Source organism: Canis lupus, chromosome 21, assembly GCF_011100685.1.
Source record: "Canis lupus familiaris isolate Mischka breed German Shepherd chromosome 21, alternate assembly UU_Cfam_GSD_1.0, whole genome shotgun sequence".
NCBI classification, from domain to species: Eukaryota; Metazoa; Chordata; class Mammalia; order Carnivora; family Canidae; genus Canis; species Canis lupus.
Window position 1 is genome coordinate 13,513,926 of NC_049242.1, and position 22,664 is coordinate 13,536,589.

The 22,664-nt window shown below is 40.2% G+C and overlaps 1 protein-coding gene and 1 long non-coding RNA gene across 20 annotated transcripts in view; one reads left to right on the forward strand and one right to left on the reverse strand.

Annotated features, from left to right (window-relative positions):
- Positions 1-18,474, reverse strand: part of LOC102157195 — a 116,831-nt gene extending 98,357 nt beyond the window's left edge. For 2 of the 6 annotated variants that reach the window (XR_005375540.1, XR_005375541.1), the window contains exon 1: positions 18,220-18,474. This is a non-coding gene — a long non-coding RNA (uncharacterized LOC102157195). The remainder of the gene's footprint in view (positions 1-18,219) is intronic. The other 4 variants (XR_005375542.1, XR_005375543.1, XR_005375539.1 and 1 more) reach the window with 2 other exon arrangements.
- The window catches only part of PICALM (phosphatidylinositol binding clathrin assembly protein), a 102,344-nt gene continuing 97,322 nt past the window's right edge, over positions 17,643-22,664 (forward strand). For 3 of the 14 annotated variants that reach the window (XM_038568385.1, XM_038568393.1, XM_038568395.1), the window contains exon 1: positions 17,651-18,156. In XM_038568385.1, the coding sequence (XP_038424313.1) occupies positions 18,027-18,156 (130 nt within the window). In that variant the 5' untranslated portion in view covers positions 17,651-18,026. Of the gene's footprint in view, positions 18,157-22,664 lie in introns of all 14 variants that reach the window. The other 11 variants (XM_038568382.1, XM_038568383.1, XM_038568381.1 and 8 more) reach the window with 7 other exon arrangements.

Genomic DNA, 22,664 nt, shown 5'->3' on the forward strand with positions numbered 1-22,664 from the left:
GTAAATGTTGTGCTTGGCCATAAAAGGCACTCAAAAGCTGGATGTAATTATTGTAATTATTATTATTTATTGCACTATTTCCAAGAGTGAATTGGTTCTACAAAATGCTTTGGAGGATGCACATAATTTTACATATACATAAAGATATACATCTTTGTCTAGCCTACATATGCACACATTTAAGAGTAACATGAGTTGTTTTATATTGCAAAATATCTTTTATATTTACTTTATTTTAAAAAAAAATTTTTTTTTTATTCGAGAAAGAGACAGTGAGAGCAAGAGAGTGAGTGTGTGAGCATGAGTGGGGAAAGGGCAGATGGAGAAGCAGACTCCCCACCAAGCAGGGAGCCAGACGCAGAACTCGATCCTAGGACTCTGGGATCATGACTGAGCCAAAGGCAGATGCTTAACCAACTGAGCCACCTAGGTGCCCTACTTTACATTTTTTGATGGAAAATATATTCACTATATATTCTCTCACTTATCTATTCACTCACTTTATTCAGTGAGATGGGTGTTTTTTTGTTGTTGTTGTTTGTTTTTTTTTTGGCGAGATGGGTGTTTTTTAAACATTGCAACAATCCTTAACATTAATATCCTTAAACATTGCAACTATAAATATCCTTATAGTATCATTATTATCCTTATTTTACAGATGAGGAAACTGAGGCACAGAAAGGTTAAGTAACTTGCCCAAGTTTACTTACAACTAAGTAGCAATATTGGGATGTGAACCCAATCACTATGTCTCCTGAGTCTGTGCTCTCACTATTATACTGTATCATTACAAATTACTTAATTATTTAACCCATAAGTCCTATATGGGTCTAGAAAGAACTTTCTAACATTCAGTGATTGACTTTTGGTACAGTAGTACAATCAACTCTGCCACCCAGGCAAGATGGCCCTGCTTTAAGCCCTGTGTTATAGAAGGCCACCTGTATCACAAACATAAAAAACAAATCTATTAAATGTAGCACATGGGCACCTCTGGCACTTGAGATCTGGTGCTCAGCATTGGCACATACGTCTTTAAATATCCACTTTCATGCTTAACCACATTCAGGCCTCAGGGAAAGGCTTCTTTACATCTCTTGTCCTATGTCCTTGAGTGAAAAGGCAACTGTGTCTAAATGCTGTGAAGTTTTGTTGATAGTACTGCCACCAACTTTGGAGATGAACCCCAGCAGTTTGGGTGGATCTGAATAGCCGAAGCATCTAAAGGGGAGAAAATATGAACTTTTCATTTCCTTCCTCTTAAAGAGCATGAGTGCAAGAGATTTTTACATAGTGCAGTGTCTTTTTCATTGCAGCAGCATCCATTTTCTTGCTTTTCTTTATGTTTTATGTTTCCAGAAGTACTCATGAGTTAGTTTATTATCTGCAACAATTAAACATGATTGCTGAGGGATATTCTGCAATATAAAACAATTCATACCCTTCAATATGTGCATAGGTAGGCTAGACATAGCATAATATGCATGAAACATGCTATCAATTCTTCCCTTTCGCCACTAGACAGTCAATGCAAGAATCAAGAATAGTTTTATCGGGGATCCCTGGGTGGCTCAGGGGCTTAACGCTTGCCTTTGGCCCAGGGCGTGATCCTGGAGTCCCGGGATCAAGTCCCACATTGGGCTCCCTGCATGGAGCCTGTTTCTCCCTCTGCCTGTGTCTCTGCCTCTCTGTCTCTCATGAATAAATAAATAAAATCTTTTTTAAAAAAAGAATAGCTTTAATTTTATAAAAATATTTAAAAAGAGGGGTCCTTGAGTGGCTCAGTTGGTTAATCATCTGACTCTTGATTTTAGCTCAGGTCATGATCTCAGAGTCATGAGACTGAGCCCTGTGTCAAGCTCTGTTCTTAGTGTGGAGTCTGCTTGAGATTCTCTCTCTCTCTCTCTCTCCCTGCCCTTCTCGCCCATTTGCACACTCTCTCTCTAAAATAAATAAAATATTTTTAAAAATTTAAATAGATGCAAATAAATTTAAAATTTTTCCTATAATTTTGAGTTAAAAGTTTGATATTGAATAATTATAATTTATTTTTTCCTTTTAAATATTTATTTATTTATTTATTTATAAAAGATTTCATTTATTTATACATGAGAGACACAGAGAGCAAGAGAGAGGCAGAGACACAGGCAGAAGGAGAAGCAGGCTCCACGCAGGGAGCCTGATGCGGGACTCGATCCCAGGTCTCCAGGATCAGGCCCTGGGCCGAAGGTGGCGCTAAACCACTGAGCCACCCAGGCTGCCCTCCTTTTCAATTTTAAAAGATATTATTTTGGATTATTTACGGAAGTCATTTTTAAACATATAAAATAATTATAATTTTATTTCAGTTGTATTGAGATATATACACTGTTATTTAACATTGCAGAAGTTTAAGGTATACAACATAATGATTTGATATATGTATATATTGTGGAATGATTACCACAATAAATTTAGTTAACATCCATTACCTCACAGAGTTACATATTTATTTTTCTTGTGATAAGAACTTTTAAGATCTACTCTTAGCAACTTTCAAATATACGGGGATCCCTGAGTGGCTCAGGGGTTTAGCTCCTGCCTTTGGTCCAGGGCGTGGTCCTGGGGTTCCAGGATGGATTCCACATCGGGCTCCCTGCATGGGGCCTGCTTCTCCCTCTGCCTGTGTCTCTGCCTCTCTCGTGAATAAATAAATAAAATCTTTAAAAAAACCCCACAAACTTTCAAATATACAATACAGTATCATTAACTATAGTTACCATGCTATACATGATATCCCCAGAACTTACTTATCTTATAACTAGAAGTTTGTACTTTGGATTGCCTTCATCCAAAAATAATTGTAACTTTTCAGTTTTTTATGTTCACTTTATAGTTTTTGATGGAAAATATATTCACAATTTGAATACTTTGAGCATAATTACATTTGTTTTTTAATCTTTTAGAGCATTAAGAAAGAGTATAAGGCCAAGACAGAAATGGAAAATATGAAAGTAAAATTCAGAAAAGAAAAATATATTTGTCAAGGTAGAAGGATAGAACTTTTTCATCAAAAGTTTGAGAGCTTGGGCAGCCCTGGTGGCCCAGTGGTTTAGTGCTGCCTTTGGCCCGGGGTGTGATCCTGGAGACCTGGGATTGAGTATCGCGTCAGGCTCCTTGTATGGAGCCTGTTTCTCCCTCTGCCTGTGTCTCTGCCTCTCTCTCTCTGTGTCTGTCATGAATAAATAAATAAAATTAAAAAAAAAAAGTTTGAGGGGATCCCTGGGTGGCTCAGCGGTTTGGCGCCTGCCTTTGGCCCACGGTGCAATCCTGGAGTCCCGGGATGGAGTCCCGTGTGGGTCTCCCAGCATAAAGCCTGTTTCTTCCTCTGCCTGTGTCTCTGCCTCTCTCTCTCTCTCTATGTCTATCACGAATGAATAAATAAATAAATCTTTTTTAAAAAAAGTTTGAGAGCTTGATATGTAAGTTTTAAATATTTAGACACATGATATGGGAGTCTCTACGTATGGTCTGGTTCCATCTCCACAGTGTTAGGGGTGGGACTTTAGGCAGAGTTTATACAGTTGCCAAAGCAAGCTCTTTTTGGCCTACCTGGTATTTTAGTCTGTCTAAAATAACAATTAGATGAGTATCTTCACAAATAGACTCATAAATTAAGAAATTGGGAAAGCAAATTAATACCAAAAAATTGAGCACATTTCTGAAATACGAATAACTTGAAGAAGATTACATGATGGATTTAGGTGTTTTAAATATTACATGATATCCATGGGGAAAACAGTCAATGTGGAAAATGTACTATGTTGGAAAATAAATAATGATTTCTGAGACAAAATTATCTTCAAGGAGCAAAAGCATGTTAAATAGGTTTTCTCAAGGAAGTGTTTCTATTAATTTGATCAGTCAATGTGTAGTGATGCTCATGTAATATGCCCCAACATGGTCAGACAACATTATAGTCTAATGAAGAGATAAATGATGTCTACTTGGAACAGTTAGAGAATAGATCATAAAAACTGTGAACTGTGAGCTACAAACAATTATTATGGAGCATCAAAGTAGAGAAAGTAGAGAAAGACTGATGTGATCTTGAATCCTTTGGCAAAGAGGGCTTCATAGAGTGGCAATGGAATAAGGCCCATAATATAATCCCTGAAAAATGTCTGCCTCGTGACCATAAAAGTGAGAGACTTCTTAAATCTTGTGCCCCGAGTTCTTCTCTGATCTCACACTAGTCCAGGCCCTGGCCAAGCACACTCATTTCTTTTTTCCTGAAGTCACTAAGGAGAGTGGGTATGGAGGCAAAGGGAAGCCAGATGTGTTACTCTAGTAGGTATCTTTGCACATAGAGGCTAAAGGAAAGGATCCTCCGTCTAGAAAAGGTCATGGAAGTAAAGTTTTTTGCCAAGACCATACAACCAGTGGAGGCTAGATCCCAGGATTCCTAATTTCTGTTTCTAAAAAAAGATATGATGCAGCTTTGAGTAATCAAACCCGTCCACTAGAGCACTCTTTTATTATGACTATTATTATCATCTTATCATTATTTTGCCTTCATGACTCTTCTAGGTAACTTAAGTAAATTATATATTTAAACTACATATATAAACTCATATAGTGTTGTAGGAGAATGAGTGGTGACCCCCCCTCCCTGCAAAAAAGATATGTCCATATCTTGGAACCTATGAATGTGATCTTATTTGGGAAAAAAAATCCCTTCGCAGTTGTAATTGTATTAAAGATCTGGACATGAGATCATCCTTGACTATGTGCGTAAGTTCTAAATCCAGATAAATGTCCTTGTAAGAGACACACAAAGGAGAGACACACAGAAAAGAGAAGGTCAAATGGTGGCAGAGAATGAAGGTGAAAATGGAGGCAGAGAATGAAGTTATGCAGTCACAAGCCAAGGAACACTTGTAGTCACCAGAAGTTGAATGAGAGGCAAGGGAGGATTCTCCCTTAGAGCCTTTGGAGGGAGTACAGTCCTGCCAACACCTTGATTTCAGACCCCTGGCCTCCAGAACTGTGAGAGAAAGAATTCCTACTGTTGTAAGCCACCAGAGGCTTAAAGAAACAAGGGAGTATTCTCCCTTAGAGACTTTGAGGGAGTATAGTCCTGCCAACACCTTGATTTCAGACTCCTGGCCTCCAGAACTGTGAGAGAATAAATTCCTATTGTGTTAAGCCACTGGATTTATAGTAATTTGTTAGAGCAGCCCTACGAAAACTAATACATATGGCATATGTATTTTTTTAAAAGCCATGTATTAGTTATCTACATCTCAAAATGTAGAGGCTTTAAAATAACATCTCACGCAGTTTCTGTGGGTCAGAATTTGGGAACAGATTAGCTAAATAGTTCTGGCTCAGGTTCTTTCCTGAGGTTGAAATCAAGATGTTGGTCAGGGCTTCTGAAGGCTTGGCTGTGGTGCCAGACAGAGGATCTGCTTCCAAGATGGCCCACTCACAAGGCTGGCAAGTTAATGCAGGCTGGTGGCAGAAGGCCTAAGTTCTTTGCCACGTGGACCTCTTCACTGGAGTCTGAGTGTTTTCATAACCTGGTGGCTGACTTCTGCCAGTGTGAGAGAGCTGAGACAGAGTAAAGTGGAAGCTTCAGTATTTTTTATGATTTAGTCTGAGAAATCACAAACTATCATTTCCCCAAGAGTCTATTAGTTATACAGGTCATTCCTATTCACTACGAGAGGAGATTATACAAAGTCACAAAAACCAGGAAGTGAGGATCACTGAAGTCCATCTTGGAAGTTGACTAGCACAGGTCACAACTTTTTCAGGGTATATAGGGAGCCAGACTATTTTCTACATAGTCACCAGAACCATCTATACTTGGAGCCGTAATGCTCAATTGTATAAAATGCTCTTTGCAGTGATGAACTTGAGTTATCACAAGTTGTTCAAATATTCAGTTCAGTTTACTTTCATATTTTAGGCTGAGCCATATGAAATTTGCTGTTTTTTGTGAGTAAATAACTATCCAATATCAGCAATTTTATAATTTCAACCTACTACTTACGAAGGTAGGATGATGAAGTAAAATACCTTAGGTCAATTTTTAAGAAATTATAAATAAAAAACCACTTTCCTTTCATATCATTAGTTAATCATAAGTTTCAATGAACTAGCATAAACTCTTCTTCAAGAACCCTGGTTATTTGAAATGTTACCATGGCTTTGGTGTGCCCATAAAGTCTGAGAACCAAAGGATCTGTGAGGGCAATGTATCAGTGTGATTTCATGAAAGTAATTTAACATCTCTGGGACCAATTTTCCTCATCCATAAATGAAAGAATTTGATTAGATGTCATCTAAGCAGACTTACTGTGCAAAATTCTTTAATGTCTTTATACTCTCTGCGTGAGCCACTAGTAGTTTCTTCCAACTCATGGCAAGAAAAATTGCATATCTAATTGAGTTGTAGAAAAATGTCTTTAACTAAATATGCTTATTCATTAGCATATAGTATTTATAGTTAAACTCAACGTCTATCATGTTTTTGAGTAGTCCAGAGAGTCTTCCTTTCTCCTTTGTTCTCTAGAAAGCATAGACTGCCCTTTAGTAAATCAATTTTCTTAATTTGACTTGCTATATTTGACAACATTTTTTGGGTTCACATATTTTTTCTTGTGCCAAGTACTGCATTTTTCATTTCCCACAGAATCAGGACAAACTGTACATCCCCTGCTGTGTCCAGGGCAGATCTGGCTAAATGTCAACTATGTTAATTGGTATAGAGAAAACAGCAGCCCTATTTTTATCTGATTAAAAATCCCCACAAACATTCTCCTCTAAAATAAAGCTATGTCAGTACAAAGTGATTTAATTATAATATAAAGTTTGGCATATGTGTCTCTCCTGCCTTCATTCTACTGTAGCATGCAGAAATGCAGCCATTTCCTGGAATCTTTCAGTATCTAAAATTTTAATTCTACTTTTGGAGGTTTAGAATTTGGTACTCAAAACTTTCTCTGGACTGCCAATTGGAATAAAATATCTTTGCTTTAAAGTGATATTTTTAAACAGGAGATTTACAGAACACTCTATAGAACCTTATTTAAAAGGTAGTTTGAAATATTTTATTCTGCTTTTGAAAAGTCTCCATGTTAACAATTGCCCCAGGATGAGCAGATTATGTAATATAATTGCTTTAGTTAATTGGGGTGTGGGAGGTGTGGGTGTGAAAGAATAAAAGGTAATGAACTTTGATAAATTTATATGAGCAATAATAAGGTACCTGTGAAAACTTATTTTTATCAGAGAGTGGCTGTATCTTTAGTGCTCCTTCAAAATTGTATGCTGCCTCTTTAATGCTGGAATTCCCCGGGAATCTGTCTCACTCCTGCGAACTTACTCCCAGGTTAACTTCATATACTCCATGATTCACCAACTACTTATATACTCATATTGTTTGGATCTGTACCTCTAGCTTACCAAAATCCATATTAATATCCTTTGGTATACTGGATAGGTCCATTTGTGTGTCTTCTGAGTACCCCAAAGCAGTATGTCCAGTCTTCTGGTTTCTTATCCCATAGCACCACTCCAATGTAACAAGGAGAAAGCGGAGTAAACTGAAAAATCAACTCTTTTTAGATCTGAGAAGTGAGGTCACAGGACAAATCATTGCTCCCCCCACAAACCAGAGAGACAGACAGGTGAACACAGAGAATCACAATTTACAAGGGTAGGACCCACAAGCAGAAGCCAGCACAGGAACCAGTCCTGAGTTTGGAGACCTAAAATGTAATTGACAAATTGCTGGAGGCTCAATGTGGACAAGGTATGGGGGCAGTTCCCACACTTTTGTTAGTTCTACCTCTGAGAGCTCTACCATGCCCCCTTAGTGAATACCAGAGAAAATTCCCCTGGTGTTTCCAGCAGGAGGAGGGGAAAGGAACCATTTCAATACATGCCAGAGCATTCTCTTCTTAAGGAGAAGGAGTTCTACCCTCAGGAGAAACTACCTAGTCTATTCTGCTGTGACATTATCAGGGGCTAAACTACCTGGGAGGAAAAAAAAAAAAAAAAAAAAAAGAGACAACTCCAGCCCCCTCTGTCTACCCTGTCCCACATAAGCAAGAAAACAACAACTAAGGAGAAACCCCTTTTCCCTACTGAACGGGAAAAGATATTTGCAAATGATATATCTGATAAGGGATTAAAATCTAATATATAAGGAACTTGTACAATTTAATACCAACTAAACAAATAATCTGATTAGAAGATGGGCAGAGTACCTGAAAAGACATTTTTCCAAAGAAGACACACAGATGGCTAACAGACACATGAAAAGGTGCTCAACATCAGGAATCATCAGGGAAATGCCTATCAAAACCACAAGATATCATCTTGCAGTGAATGGCTAGTCAGAATGGCTAGTATCAAAAAGACAAAAATAACAAATGTTAATAAGGATGTAGAGAAAAGGAACCCTCATGCACTATTGGTGGGGGTGTAAACTGGTGCAGCCACTGTGGAAAACAGTAGGAGGTTCCCCAAAAAATTAAAATTAGAAATACCACACAATCCAATATTTTCACTACTGGGTGAAAATGAATATACTATTTCAAAAAGATATATGCACTCCTATATTTACTGCAGAATCATTTACAATAGCCAAGATATAGAAACAATCAAAATGTCCATCAACAAATGAATAAAGACAGGGTATATATACACAATAGAATATTAGCCATAAAAAAGAATGATGTCGGATCCCTGGGTGGCGCAGCGGTTTGGCGCCTGCCTTTGGCCCAGGGCGCGATCCTGGAGACCCGGGATCGAATCCCACATCAGGCTCCCAGTGCATGGAGCCTGCTTCTCCCTCTGCCTGTGTCTCTGCCTCTCTCTCTCTCTCTCTGTGACTATCATAAAAAAAAAAAAAAAAAAAAAAGAATGATGTCATGCCATTTGTTGACAACATAGATGGACCTAGAGGGCATTATGTTAACTGAAATAAACCAGACAGAGAAAGACAAATACCATGATTCCACTTAAATGTGGAATCAAAAAAGCAAAGCAAATGAACAAACAAACAAAAAAAGACCTTCTCTAAATACAGAGAACTGGTGGTTGCCAGAGGGGAGAAGTGTGGGGGAGGGATGGGCAAGGTGGGTGAAGGGTAATGGGAGATATATGATTTCCAGTTATGGAATGTACAACTCACAGGGATGAAAGGTATAGCATAGGGAATATAGTCAATGGTAATGTAATAGCATGGTATGGTGACAGATGGTAGGATGGTAGCTATACTTGTGGTGAGCATAGTATAAAAATAGAGTGGTAGGATCGCTATGTTGTACACATAGTACATAGTAACTAAAGTAACATTACGTGCCAGCTACACTTCAATAAAATACAAAAATATTTGAGAAATACTGGTAAATTGCACAATCCATGGGCACAAGCTGACCCAAAGGCAAACTGAAACATAGCACTATTGAAAACCTATTGATCATAAAACTCTAGATATGTTAAAGTTGCTGATAAGGGGAAGCATCACAGTAACACAGTCTTAATAATGTCTCAAAAGTAGGTAGTTAGGGAAAGATACTTAAAGGATTTGGGAGGGGACTAGTATTAGTCATAGGGTGTCTTTGTAAGCGGATGCTATTAGCTTGGGCAGGGATCTGATAAGAATTTGTAAAGTAAGTGAATTACTAGAATATATGAGTGTGCAGAGTTACAGTTAGATCAGTTTATCATCTTGTAACACGAGTCTAAAGCTGGTATTAAAACTTACAGTAAGTTAAAACTTGAATTTTTTTTGTGTTGCTTATCAATAAATAGTACTGTTGATAGTTTTAGTTTTAGCTTCATTTCTCAGTCCCCCTTCTTTTGGTCATTCTTTAGCCTAAGCTGGAAGAAAGACCATTATTTTTTGGGGAACATGATCAATTCAGATCTGCACTGCTATTTAACAAGTTGCAGTTATGTATTGAGTTTTTCATGGTAGTCCTATTAACCTCTAGAAGTATCAGGCTTTCTTGTTCTTTTTGTCGAATAATCATTTGTAAATCATCTATTGTAGCAGAGGCTGTGCAGCAGCATTTAAGACTCTAAAGATCATAAATCTAGTAACTGCAATGCAGACAGACACTAAGACAAAAATGATTAGAGTTTGTAAGGCATTTCAAAGCTACATTCCTAGATTTTAAAAATTGGACAATGGATATAGAATTATCATATTACTATATTGTTACAGTTGAAACTAATATAACACTATACATTAACTATACTGGAAATAAAAAAAAAAAGCTGGACCTGTGACATACTCTTCCTAATATAATTAAGTTTCATTTTTCCTTTCATTTAGGTGGGGTTTGTTCAACTTTACCAATAAATGAAGAATTAGTCCTATATCCAATAATTTTCAAGGATACAAGTCTTGGGAATACTATGTATTTAGTAAAGGAAGAGGATGTCTGACAATAATCTAGGTAGGACCTTAATCCAGAAGAGGGGGGAAGAGGGGATCCCTGGGTGGCTCAGCGGTTTAGCGCCTGCCTTTGGTCCAGGGCGTGATCCTGGAGTCCCGGGATCGAGTCCCACGTCAGGCTCCCGGCATGGAGCCTGCTTCTCCCTCCTCCTGTGTCTCTGCCTCTCTCTCTCTCTCTATGTCTATCATAAATAAATGAATAAACCTTAAAAAAAAAAAAAAGAAGAGGGGGAAGAAAATAACCAAAAGAATAAAGATGAGAGCCAAGGGGATATGCATACGTGGAAGAACATGGGAATCAGTGGGTTCTTGTTCCAGCGGTGTTGATTGGAAACAGCCTACTGGATCCTGTTCTAAGGATCTAGGCCTAGCTGTCCATTCTCATGGGACGTCTACCTCTAAATATTATCTAGAATCCTCAACATGCCCCTCATGATCTGGCCATATCTCTGAGATCATCTCCTAATTCTCTTTCTTTTCTTCACTCCATCTCTGGCTACACTGGCCTTGCTGTTCTGAAAACAACTTAATCTTGTTCCTGCCTGACAGCCATTGTACTTATTGTTCCTTTTCTGCAAAATTATATTCTCCCCAATATTTGCACTGCTGACTCCCACAATCCACTCAAGTCACATGTCATCTCCTCAGAAAAGCTTTCCCTTGTCATCCAATTTAAAGTCCTCTGTCATTCTTGATTCTTTTACCCTGCTTAAATTTTCTTCATAGCCCTCTTCCCTCTTCACTCTCTGCATTTGTTTCATATTTATCTGTTTGTTATATGCCCCTCTTGAATGTACCCACCATTTCAGAAGGCAGAAGATTTTTCTGTTTGTTCACCGATGTGTTTTTAGGACCCAGCACACTATCTGGTATATATAGGTGCTCAATAATTACTTGCTGATCAAATGAATAAATAAAAACCTCATACATAACATGTTTCAGTCATAGAAAACTTTCTGCAGTCGGGCGTGTGGGTAGCTCAGTTGGTTAAGCATCCAGTCCAACTCCTGATTTTCAGCTCAGGTCTTGATCTCAGAGTCCCGAGTTCAATCCCTGCATTGGGCTCCATACTGTGTGTGGAGCCTACCGAAAAACAACAACAACAGGCTATTTGCAGTCCTCAAATGATTCTTTCTTTTGCATATGCAATTTTCCTCTGCCTAGGATTAACTTCTTTCTGACTGGCTCACAATTCCTAATCATTCTTTAAGACTCAGTTTATGTTATCAATGCCCCTGAGAAACCTTCATTGATCCCTCCAGGAAGAACTAGATGTCCTTTTCCTCCATTTTTATAGTACTCTATTCATATCTCTATCACATTACTTAATATATTCTGTTAATATTTTGTCTAATTGATCACTGTATCCTAGGGATCTAGCAGAGTGCTTTGCCCACAGTGAATTTTGAATAAATATTGCATGATTTTATATATTGAGTTAAACACTGTGTTAGCCTTTTTATGTATGTCATTTTAATTCTTATAAGAAATCTATAAAATAGGTACTGTTATTCCTGTTTTATATATGAGGAAACTGAATAACTTGTCCAGAGTTTTTGAACCTGTGTGTCTATCTCCAAATCCAGTACTTTCCCCATTGCCTCAAATGAATTACTAAGTCTCCTTCTTATTGATATATTTCAACCAAAATTCAATATCCTAATTTTAACATTAACATTAAAACTTTGTTCTTATTTTAGTTCAGTGTTGCATGTTCTAATACATTTGTACTTGTACTTGATCCAGGCTTTTTAGATTACTAAGACGAATAGACCTTAGATATCTTAACAGCTCAGGTATCCTATTTTTATTCTACTTCATAATTAGACAGTTTTTGATGGTGATTCAGGGTCAAAGTTAGGTTAATCTTCCTTTTTAAGGGAAGGATGATACATAAAAACTAATCTACACATCATTTTTCAACAGGTATATAAGGTCCAAATATACTGTAAATCATATTGAAATTGTAAAATTAATATAAATATATCTTATATCTGAGAGAACCTGGAGGTCACCCTGATTATTTCCTTTTTCAGCATGCTAGGTGGAATAGTGGATAATAAAGGCCATATGAAACTTTTATGACTTTTTTTAAAGATTTTATTTATTTATTCATGACAGATAGAGTCAGAGACACAGGCAGAGGGAGAAGCAGGCTTCATGCAAGAAGGCTGATGCGGGACTTGATTCCAGGACTCTGGGATCATGCCCTGAGCATGAAGACAGGTGCTCAACCACTGAACCACCCAGGTGTGTCCCCTTTTATGAAATTTTTAAAAGTACAAAAATAGTATCATGAGAAACTTAAGCAGTGAGACCTCTAACTCTAAAGTCAGTCAGACCTGAGATCTAATCCTAGTTCCTCCATCTAATAGCTGAGCAAATTTAATCAAGTTACTTAACTTTTCCTAAGCCTCAATCTCTTCACCAGTAAAATGAAAAGAAATATATTAGGCAGGGTAGCTAATTACTGTAAAATACAGCATCATAATTTCAGAGGCATAATTTAATAAAACAAGTAAAATCTAACACAGGTGTTCCTTACCACGCTTGGACAACATTCTTCAAAGATTAATTTGGGGCCCCAGGCTTCTCGAATTTTAAGGTTTTGACCTCCTCTAAATTCTTTCAAGTTTTCATTCAATTGGTAAGTATAGAAAAAAAGACAATATGGGGCATGTGTAGGATGTTCTAGAGGTTTTGTGGGCTAACCTTTACATGGCTCTCATCATTTCTATTCTTATTCCACTGGACAGAAATCAGTCACATGACCCCAACCAATAACAAAGGAGGCTGGGAAATACAAGGTGTGTGCGCTGTGGAGAAACAGAAACAGACTTTGGTGAACACAAAGCTGTCTCTGCCACTTAAAGTCATGAGGTTATTTTAGGATTTCACTGAAATAATGCATGTAATGTGTTTAGTACAGGGCAAATCACCAATGAAGTTACATGTTCCTATTATCATCACAAATATGTATGCAAATACTCTGAATATGTGTCCTGCAGTGGGAAGTAGAGTACTTGCTTGGAGGTTCTAGTAAGAGAACTCAGATACATTCAAAGAAAAGTGGGATTCCTGGGTGGCCAGCGGTTTAGCGCCTGCCTTTGGCCCAGGCGCGATCCTGGAGACCTGGGATCGAATCCCACATCGTGCTCCCGGTGCATGGAGCCTGCTTCTCCCTCTGCCTATGTCTCCGCCTCTCTCTCTCTCAATGTGTGACTATCATAAATAAATAAAAATTAAAAAAAAAAGTTCTGACCTTTCAAAGATTATGATTTTTAATTCATTTGGCAGTATCAGAAGATATAAACATAGAAAGGTGAGAGAGGAAGGGAATGCTAAGGTGTTCATATCAGCTCAGCTAAAAGAACGTCAAAACATTGTAATTTTGGTAACTCTAATGTCCAAGAAGAGTGAGAATAGGGTAAACTAGTAGATTCTTTGGCTTTGGAAATGAACTTAAGAAATAATGGGTAAAAATTCTGGTTAATTCTCTTAAATTCTTTTCCAGGGCAGCCTGGGTGGCTCAGCAGTTTAGTACTGCCTTCAGCCTGGGGCGTGATCCTGGGGACCTGCGATCGAGTCCCATGTCGGGCCCCCTGCATGGAGCCTGCTTCTCCCTCTGCCTGTGTCTCTGTGTCTCTCATGAATAAATAAATAAAATCTTAAAAAAAAATTTCTTTCCTCTCTTACTATCTTGCTTTTAACTTTAGACATCTTGAAGATTCTTCAGGTGCAAGAAGTTTTCTTCACCCCACTTATTTTCTCCTCTGTTGCCATTTAAAATATTCTTTTTTTTTTTTTAAGATTTTATTTATTCATGAGAGACACACAGAGAGAGAGGCAGAGACATAGGCAGAGACACAGGCAGAGAGAGAAGCAGGCTCCATGCAGGGAGCCTAATGTGGGACTCAAACCCAGGTCTCCAGGATCATGCCTTGGGTCAAAGGCAGGTGCTCAACCCCTGAGCCACCCAGGCATCCCAACCATTTAAAATATTCGAAGACTCTAAGAACAGAGACCACGTTTGTCTCACACATTATTATATCTTAGCATCTAGCAATACCTAGCATATAGTATGTAGGCAAGAAGAATTTGTTGAATAAATGTAATCTGCATTGGTAGTTGCTTCAAATTTTAGGTGGAAGAGTCTGGGTATTCAATACATATATTTTTGTGAATCAATTAATAAAATTCTGAAATAAAAATGATCTTCCAGATGGATAATTATGGAATGGACACGCTCTAAGTGTGAAAAAGGGGGCAGGTTTTATCAAGTGAGAGGTCTAGAGTAGTGTTTCCAAATGAGTGACTTCAAAGTATATTCATTCATTCATTCATTCATTCAACTAGCATTCTAGTGTGTGTCTACTATGGATCAGCCACAATATTAGCAAGAAGATATCTCTGTGCCTCATGCTAGCACAATAAAGCAATTACAAAAATAATTAATTGGAAGATGTGTAAGATACTATATAAGTAACAGTAGGAAACCGCGGACTACTTATGGGAGTGTGAAACAGCATGGCATACCCAGTACTGTGACAATGGCTGGAGTGCACACAGAAGACTGGAGAGAGATAAGGCTCAACAAACTATAGTTAGGTAGACTCTGGATCATGTTAGGCTTTGTATGCTAAGCTGAGAGTCCTAAATTTTATCCTCTAGAGTAGTGCTTGGGGTGTTACTGAAGGGTTTTAATGCAAAGAAAATATAAACACATTTTGGGTTCAGAAAGATCTGGCTGGAGAGTTGAGGTATGACAGAGAAATCAGCTAAGAAGTTATTAGGAAAATCTACACGGGGAAGAGATCATAAATCATAAAGGCTAGAACTAAGGCAATAGAACTGGTATTAGAAAGAAAATAGGCTTGAAGGATATAACTAGATTAGACTAAGTAAGAGAAGTAAGAGAGAAGGAGAGCTAAAAGAGTCACGGTTTTCTGATTTGGACTTCTGGGCAGGTGGTAAGGCCTTCCTGGAATAAGGAACAAAAAAAAGAAGGTCCGTATGGATTAAGGATATGGAATGAGCAAGGATAAGAAAAGTCATTTTTGGCTATAGTGAGCTTGAAGTATCTGTGGGACAAGTATAAAGACATTTCTTGAACATACCAAGGAAAGCAGAACACAGAGAAAACTTAAGTATATGAGACAGGGCAGGCAGGTCAGTAACTCGTATCCTTAGAATACTTCCCCACTATCTTCTAAATTTCTTCATATCTTTCAGTTCACCATTGTACATAAATTTCTACAGTGATCACTGATTATTTACTTAATTAGAAACTTGTAAAATGCATCCTTGAAAGTACAGTGATATTCCTAACAGAAGCTAGTTTAATACTAAAGTGAATATGACCACAATTTGAATAAAGGTGGTTTGTAAGAACCTCTTTGGTAAACGTAACAGTGAAATATTTGCCTATAATATCATTCATAGTAGTGCAAAAAAGACAAGTTTCCTGCTGTGTAATTAGGAACAATGTCTACATTTTTCCTAAGGTTGAAATATTTGGCTATTGACAGCTAAATGCCATGCTCATGTTGACTGACTTCAGCAGGGGTTTATTAGTATAGAGAGGCTCAGGTGACCTGGTAATTCACTCAGTGGAACCCACAGAAAGGTAGCAAGGATGATGGACAACATGTCTTGAGGATTGGGTAACTGTACTGCTGGATGGACATGGGGCAGCACCACACTGCAGATGGGTTGCAGATGCACTGAAGGAAGTCATTGCCGTTTTGTGAAATTTGGGACTGGCTTGACAAAGATGAAGCCGCTAGTTCAAGACTGTATGTTCTTGGCAAACCATGGTGCTGCAGAATTTCACCAGCCATAGTGAAAAAAGTGGGGGGAGGGAATGGGAGAAGACCACAAAATCTGTGATATGATACATAAAATGTTAACTATTAGCTTTGCATCTTCTGAGAGTCACCAGATTGAAGCACGGATTTTGGATTTGGCTGGCAGATGGCGTACACAGACTTTTGGAGTATGTTAGCATTTCATTTGAAACTAGCAAGATTACGTAGGACTACCACGGTAATTTAACATTCATAGAGATTTTAAAATTTATCCCTAAACTTGAGATAAATGTGGCCCTAGTGACATTTTAAAAGGCTCTGTTAAAGATATGCATCTCCTAGAACAGATTCACAGGACAGTTCATTTCTCTACAATGTCTACAGGTCAGTGTCCGTGTCTCCTCTGAAAATCCGGTTTACCCAAGAGAAAAAAGGCCAAAGGGAAGAAAGACTAAAGCAGGGGGTGATGGCAGGTAGTGATGTCTCAATTCTTTGAATGGGACTTCTCCATTTGCCAGCCCTCTCACTTCCTTCTATGGTCTGGACCTAAGTCACGAAGGCACTCGGCCTTGTAGGGTCAAGCTAATTTGTTGACATCATCCTACTACTTCCCTTTTCAAATTCCAGTGAAGTTATGTGTTTCCTGTCCTATTTGACACCCTACAGAAGGAATACAGGCCGGTTAGTCTCTAAATTTAGTCCGGCAGCAACGTGTCTGAGTCTTCAGAGGAGAAATAAACAGAAACGGGTGACATTTCCAAGCCTTTCAAGAAAATGGGGGGGGGGAACCCCATCCCTTCTGGAGTAGGGAAGCAGGGAGAGCGTCAACAATTCCACGGCAGGGAGAGGCCTGCTGGCAGGCTCAGGAAATGGGCCGAATGAAGCGTCTTCCTTTTCCGTAAAACCAGGCGGACGCCTTCGGGGGAGTCCCTCAGCAAAATCTTGACTCGGCCACTGAAGTCCCGGGATCCGGAGCCCTTGCCCGACCCTGGCCCAGGCGGAGCTGCGAAGGCAGCCGCACCTCCTCTTTGTCAGGCTGTTGGTTTCAACCACCCGCACCAGGAGACCCTCGGGGCGGGAGAGGGGAGACGCGGCCGAGGCGGCCGCCACCTGCCCCCGCCCGCTCCCGGCCCGCCGCGCCCGCCGCGCCCCTCCCCCGCCGCCCCTGCCCTCTGTGACCCCCGCGGCCCGCCTCGGGCGACCTGTTGGCAGGGAGCGTCACGTGACGCGGCCGGCCGCGCGCTGCCCCGGGGCGGGCCTCCTGTTGCGCCCGCCGGGCGGGTTCCATCACGTAACGCGCGGGCGCCGCCCCGCTCTTCCCTCGCTGAGCGAGGGGAGGGCGGGCGTCGAAGAGGAAAGGGAAGGGAAAAGGGGCGGGAGAAGGCGGCGGAGGGGCGGCGCCCGAGTCACGTGACCCGGGACAGCCCGGAAAGCTCCGAGGAGGAGCCTGGCGCCGCCATTTTCCTGCAGCTGCCTGTCCCTCTTGCCCTGCCCGGCTCCAGCTGACCAGGGAAGGGGTGGGCTGAGCTGAGGCGGGGGCAGGGGAGTGCCCGACACCGTGCCTGACCCCGCGGGTGACACGAGCCGGTTCTTTCTGGGCTGGGTGGCAGCGCGCGGCCCTGAGCCCCGCCCCAGGCCGGCAGGCGGAGAAGGAGCCGGTGGGGGTAGGGGGTGCGGTGGGGGGTGGGGGTCCTCCGGCGCTTGGGGGTCCCTGTCCCCGCCGGCTGCCGCGCGGGAGGGGTGGCGGAGGAGCCGCAGAGATGTCCGGCCAGAGCCTGACGGACCGAATCACCGCCGCCCAGCACAGTGTCACCGGCTCCGCCGTCTCCAAGACAGTATGCAAGGCCACGACCCACGAGATCATGGGGCCCAAGAAAAAGCACCTGGACTGTGAGTGAAGCCGACCGCGGCCCCCGACCCCGCCACCCGCGTCCCTTCCTTCTGTTTTCTTACCCCCTTGTGCTGCCGCCTCCTCGCCGGCGCCTCGCCTGGCGCGGCGGGTCCTGGGCCGCTCCGAGGTGTATTCTTCTTTGCCTCCATCACACCTGCCTTCACGGCTTCCGTTCCCGGATAAGCCACTCCCCCGCCCAGGTGCCTGGGGGACCCTGGCTCTCCCGCCCGGGGCGCCGCGACGCCCCGTCACCCCGTCACCCCGACCGACTTGCCTCTCCACCCGGCCTCTCCGCGCTCGCTGCCGCCTCTGCCTGTGCAGCCGCCTGCCCGCTGACCCCCCGGCGCGCTCCCTCGTCGCCCTCTCCTGAACGTCTCCGCTCGCTCCCGGCCTCTCCGCCCCCATTGTTTCCCCGTTAGCCTTCGGGTTCCGTAAACGCCCGGTTCCGCGGACCTGGATCCCGGCTTCTCCGCGGTCCTGGAGGCTGCCTCGGCTGAAGCGATCCCCACTTCCTTTGCTCCTCCGGCCTCTTCTGCCCCTTCGCTTCTCTGGTTTTTCTGTCCTCTCTCATTTTGGGGTTACATTTCTTTGCATCCGTAGGTTCAGTTAGGTCCCTTCGTCTCTTTTTATGTCAGATGCATCCTATTCAATAGGACTTTTATCCCAAATTACTTTCTTTGTGACAGTGAAAGTAAAGGTTTTCCGTTTGGGTGTTGGGAACGCTTTGTGGGAAGCGTTTAATTGCCTCTGGTGGAATTTGATCATTCTATTTTCACGCTTTTTAGGTAGTTGTGCATGTCAGCCCCCCCCTCCTCCGCCCCCCATATTTCTTTTTCTAATGGGAATCTGCAGAAGGATTGGCTGATAGTGGTATCATTTTCTGGAACTGTTAACCCTGGCGGTTTGAGTTTAGAAGGTTTAGTATGAAGTGTAGGTTATTGGAATAAAAGATGGATTAACATCAAACCTACGGATAACATACGTTCTCTTTAAAAATGCAGAAAAGGTGATTGATGATGCTCGAGTTCAGACTGCTTTTTACTTATGCTGGTTATCTCGGGGGACCATTTTCTCTTAACCGGCGTAATATTACTCCATTCACTAACTTACATACAATTACCATAGCTGACTCCTCCCAACTTTTTCCAAACCTGGAAGCCACTTGTAATATCCTCATTTTTCTTTTCTTTACCTCGAGGTACAAAGCTCAGTGGATGGTTACTCAAGCTTTGACTCAGTGGAGCAGCCTAAAACTTTTCAGGAGAAAAACAGGGAAATAGGCACAATAATAAATTCCTTTTTAAAATGTTAACTGGACACACTAGCCTGAATTTTATTCTACATCAAAGTTAACTTTGCTTTACTGTTTGAAGCAAGAGTGAGCATGTCCTGAAAGGGAATTCACTGACAGGAGTCCTGTTTTGATTTCTCATTTTGGACTTTGGCCGTAAGGTCTGCATTTAAAAAAAAAAAAAGTACAAAATGTGAATTCTTTCAAGATACTTTGCTCATGAAGTTCTGTTAGAACAAGTTATTGCTACAGACAAACCCATTATTCATTGTGACTTGTTCCTTCTCTGTGGGAAAGTGAAAAAAAAATAAATCCTTACTGCTTGGTTTTTCTCTAATGCGCTGATCATACAGGCTACTTTTTAACTGTCAGTCCTTGACTGTTTAGAAAATGTGGAATATATTTAAATGATGACACTTTTGTAAATGGAAACTTCTTTAAAATGAATTTGTGAAGCCAAATGTGATTTTTTTATTATCTGATATTTGGAGTAGACAGCTTTACGGTTTACTTCCTTTCAAGTGACTACTTGGCTTGCTGTAACTAATCTTATGGTTTGCCCTGAGACTGTCAGTTTTTGTTAGTTGTTTTTTCTTTTTCTTTTTTGGTTTTGGGGGTAGGTGAAGAAACTACTTGTTACTGTAAGAACTAGTTTCCTCTCTGCTCACTTGAAAATGATACATTTTAAAGAAATGTATGGCTTTTATAAGTCTTTATAAAGGTTTTTGCAGTATTTTAAATGTAGCAGTAGTCATTTTAACACATGTCAAGAAGGGTAGAAAATAGGTTAAATAGGGTTAGGAGAGTGATATTTTCTTGTGGTTTTATTAGTGCTAGCCTTTTTCTCATGTAATAGCAGCTACTGTACATGCCAGTTGGGATTAGGTTTGGAGGGTAAACTCACGTTTGTAGTTCTCTACCACAGTTGTGTTTATAAGCTTCCACTTCAGAACTTGAATATTCCTGATAATGTGTGATTTTTTTTTTTCTTTAAAACCATGTAAGTTGCCACTACTGGAGTTCCTTTCAGTAAGGTTTTAAAATACTCTTTTCCCCATATTGTTTTAAATGCCCATATAGCAAGTTTTCAGTAATGATGTAACTTTATACTAAGTAAAGTCTGGCCAATGAGTGGTTTTTCTGAACACCTTCCCTCCCCCACACACTTTAATATGCTTCCAGAAAATTAAAAAGGCTTTCACAGACAGTTCTGTGTCTTGACACCATGAACTTCAGGCTTTAATGTAGAGATAATTCTTTTTTAGGCATTTTTCTTCCTAGCGAGGGGTTAGTTCTTTTGCACCTTCTAATATCTTGAGTAACTATTGCCTTAGTTGAACTTAGTGAAAGCAATTTCATTTTTAAAATACTATCTAACAAAAATATGCTTAGGACTGTTCTTTTCCCTATAGGCCTTTACACTGTGGAAGTGGTTTCTATGTATTTCGCCAAGGTCTTTCCATATTAGGAAGTGATTATTATAATCTATGAATTATAGTTTAATTTATACTACATTGTATACTTGTTTAAGAAAGATCTTTTGGGGATCCCTGGGTGGCGCAGCGGTTTGGCGCCTGCCTTTGGCCCAGGGCGCGATCCTGGAGACCCGGGATCGAATCCCACGTCAGGCTCCCGGTGCATGGAGCCTGCTTCTCCCTCTGCCTGTGTCTCTGCCTCTCTCTCTCTCTCTGTGACTATCCTAAATAAATAAATAAAATATTAAAAAAAAAAAAGCTTTAAAAGAAAGATCTTTTGCTTTGCTTATAGATGTCTATAGATAATAGTGTTAACTAGGGTCCCTACTATGAAGAGTTGTCCAACTTGAAACATATATGTAAAAATAAATACAATCTGTGTTTAGTTTCAGGCCTCTAATAGTCATAAAGTAGAATAGCAAACCTTAAATGGAAGGATTTCAGTTTGCTGGGGACTAACCATGATCTAATTTAATCTTCCCTTTTGACTGTGGGAGAGGCAAGCCATATGCCTAGGAAGTAGTTTCTAACTCCATTTAAAGAGGATATAGAATGCTTCAAACATCCGTAATCAAGTATAAACAAAACACAATTTTTACTTTCTATTAATTTTTTAAAGAGAGGGGTTGGAGAAGAGAGAATCTTAAGCAGGTTCCACCCCCAGCACGGAGCCCAGTGTGGGGCTCAATCCTAAGACTCTGAGACCATGACCTGAGCAGAAATCAAGAGTCTGGACGCTTAACTGAGCTACCCAGGTGCCCCAGACACAATTTTTTTAAATTTATAAATTCTTAATTCAAAAACCATTATTATCTGACTTCATAACCTTTAGTCTTATTTTGTTTTTTGATATGAATGCTTAATTTTCTTTTTCCTATGCTTGTTTAATTTACTGTCCTTGGGCATTTACATGCTGCACTGAAACATAATATTTATATTAATGGCAATAATGGTTTCACTTTTTTATCTCTATTTTTTTCCTGGTTAATTTCCAGGGATACTTCATTCCATCTGTCATCTGCCTTAGGTCTTGACAACAAATCAAGATCTTGCTCTTATTAAGCACCGATTTTAAGTGTATCTCTGTGTAGCTATGGTGGGGATTTGCCTGTTGTATACTGGATCTTTACCTTGCCTAATTTAATTGTGGAAACCATTTTTTTTAAGTAATAATTTGCATGTATTGAATATGTAGAAGGTATTTTGGATTAGTGGTTGTATAACCATTGAAAATGTATGTAAAATATCAAAAAGTACCTGAAGCAATTACCTTTTTAATCAAATATTTTGATTTGTGACTTCCAGTGGGTGCTTTGTTTGTATATTGGGAGGGTATCTAGTAACTGGGATCGGATTTGCAAGAAGATGCATGTGAGGAAGATACTAAGTGGGAAATCTGCCCCAAGGTGTGTCTTGTTTAGAAATAAAGTAATAAGAGGCTTTCCAAATGGATCTTGTTTTAAAGAGGCAATTGCTTTGTGGTTAATGTATGGAGTTGCTATTCTTTGTCATAAAAGTTAACCATATGATTTATATTTTCACTTTTCATTATTTAACCTACTCTGTCTCTTACTATTTAGTCTTTAATAGTTCTGGAATACGGAAAATGGTAGTGGAATCAAGTATGTCAAATGCCTTAGGTATGTAGTAGAATGACACAAATGGAGTTTTTTTCCTCCTTGATATATATAGTTATACCTCTGAATTGTATGCATTTTAAAAGAGAAACTCAGAAGAGACC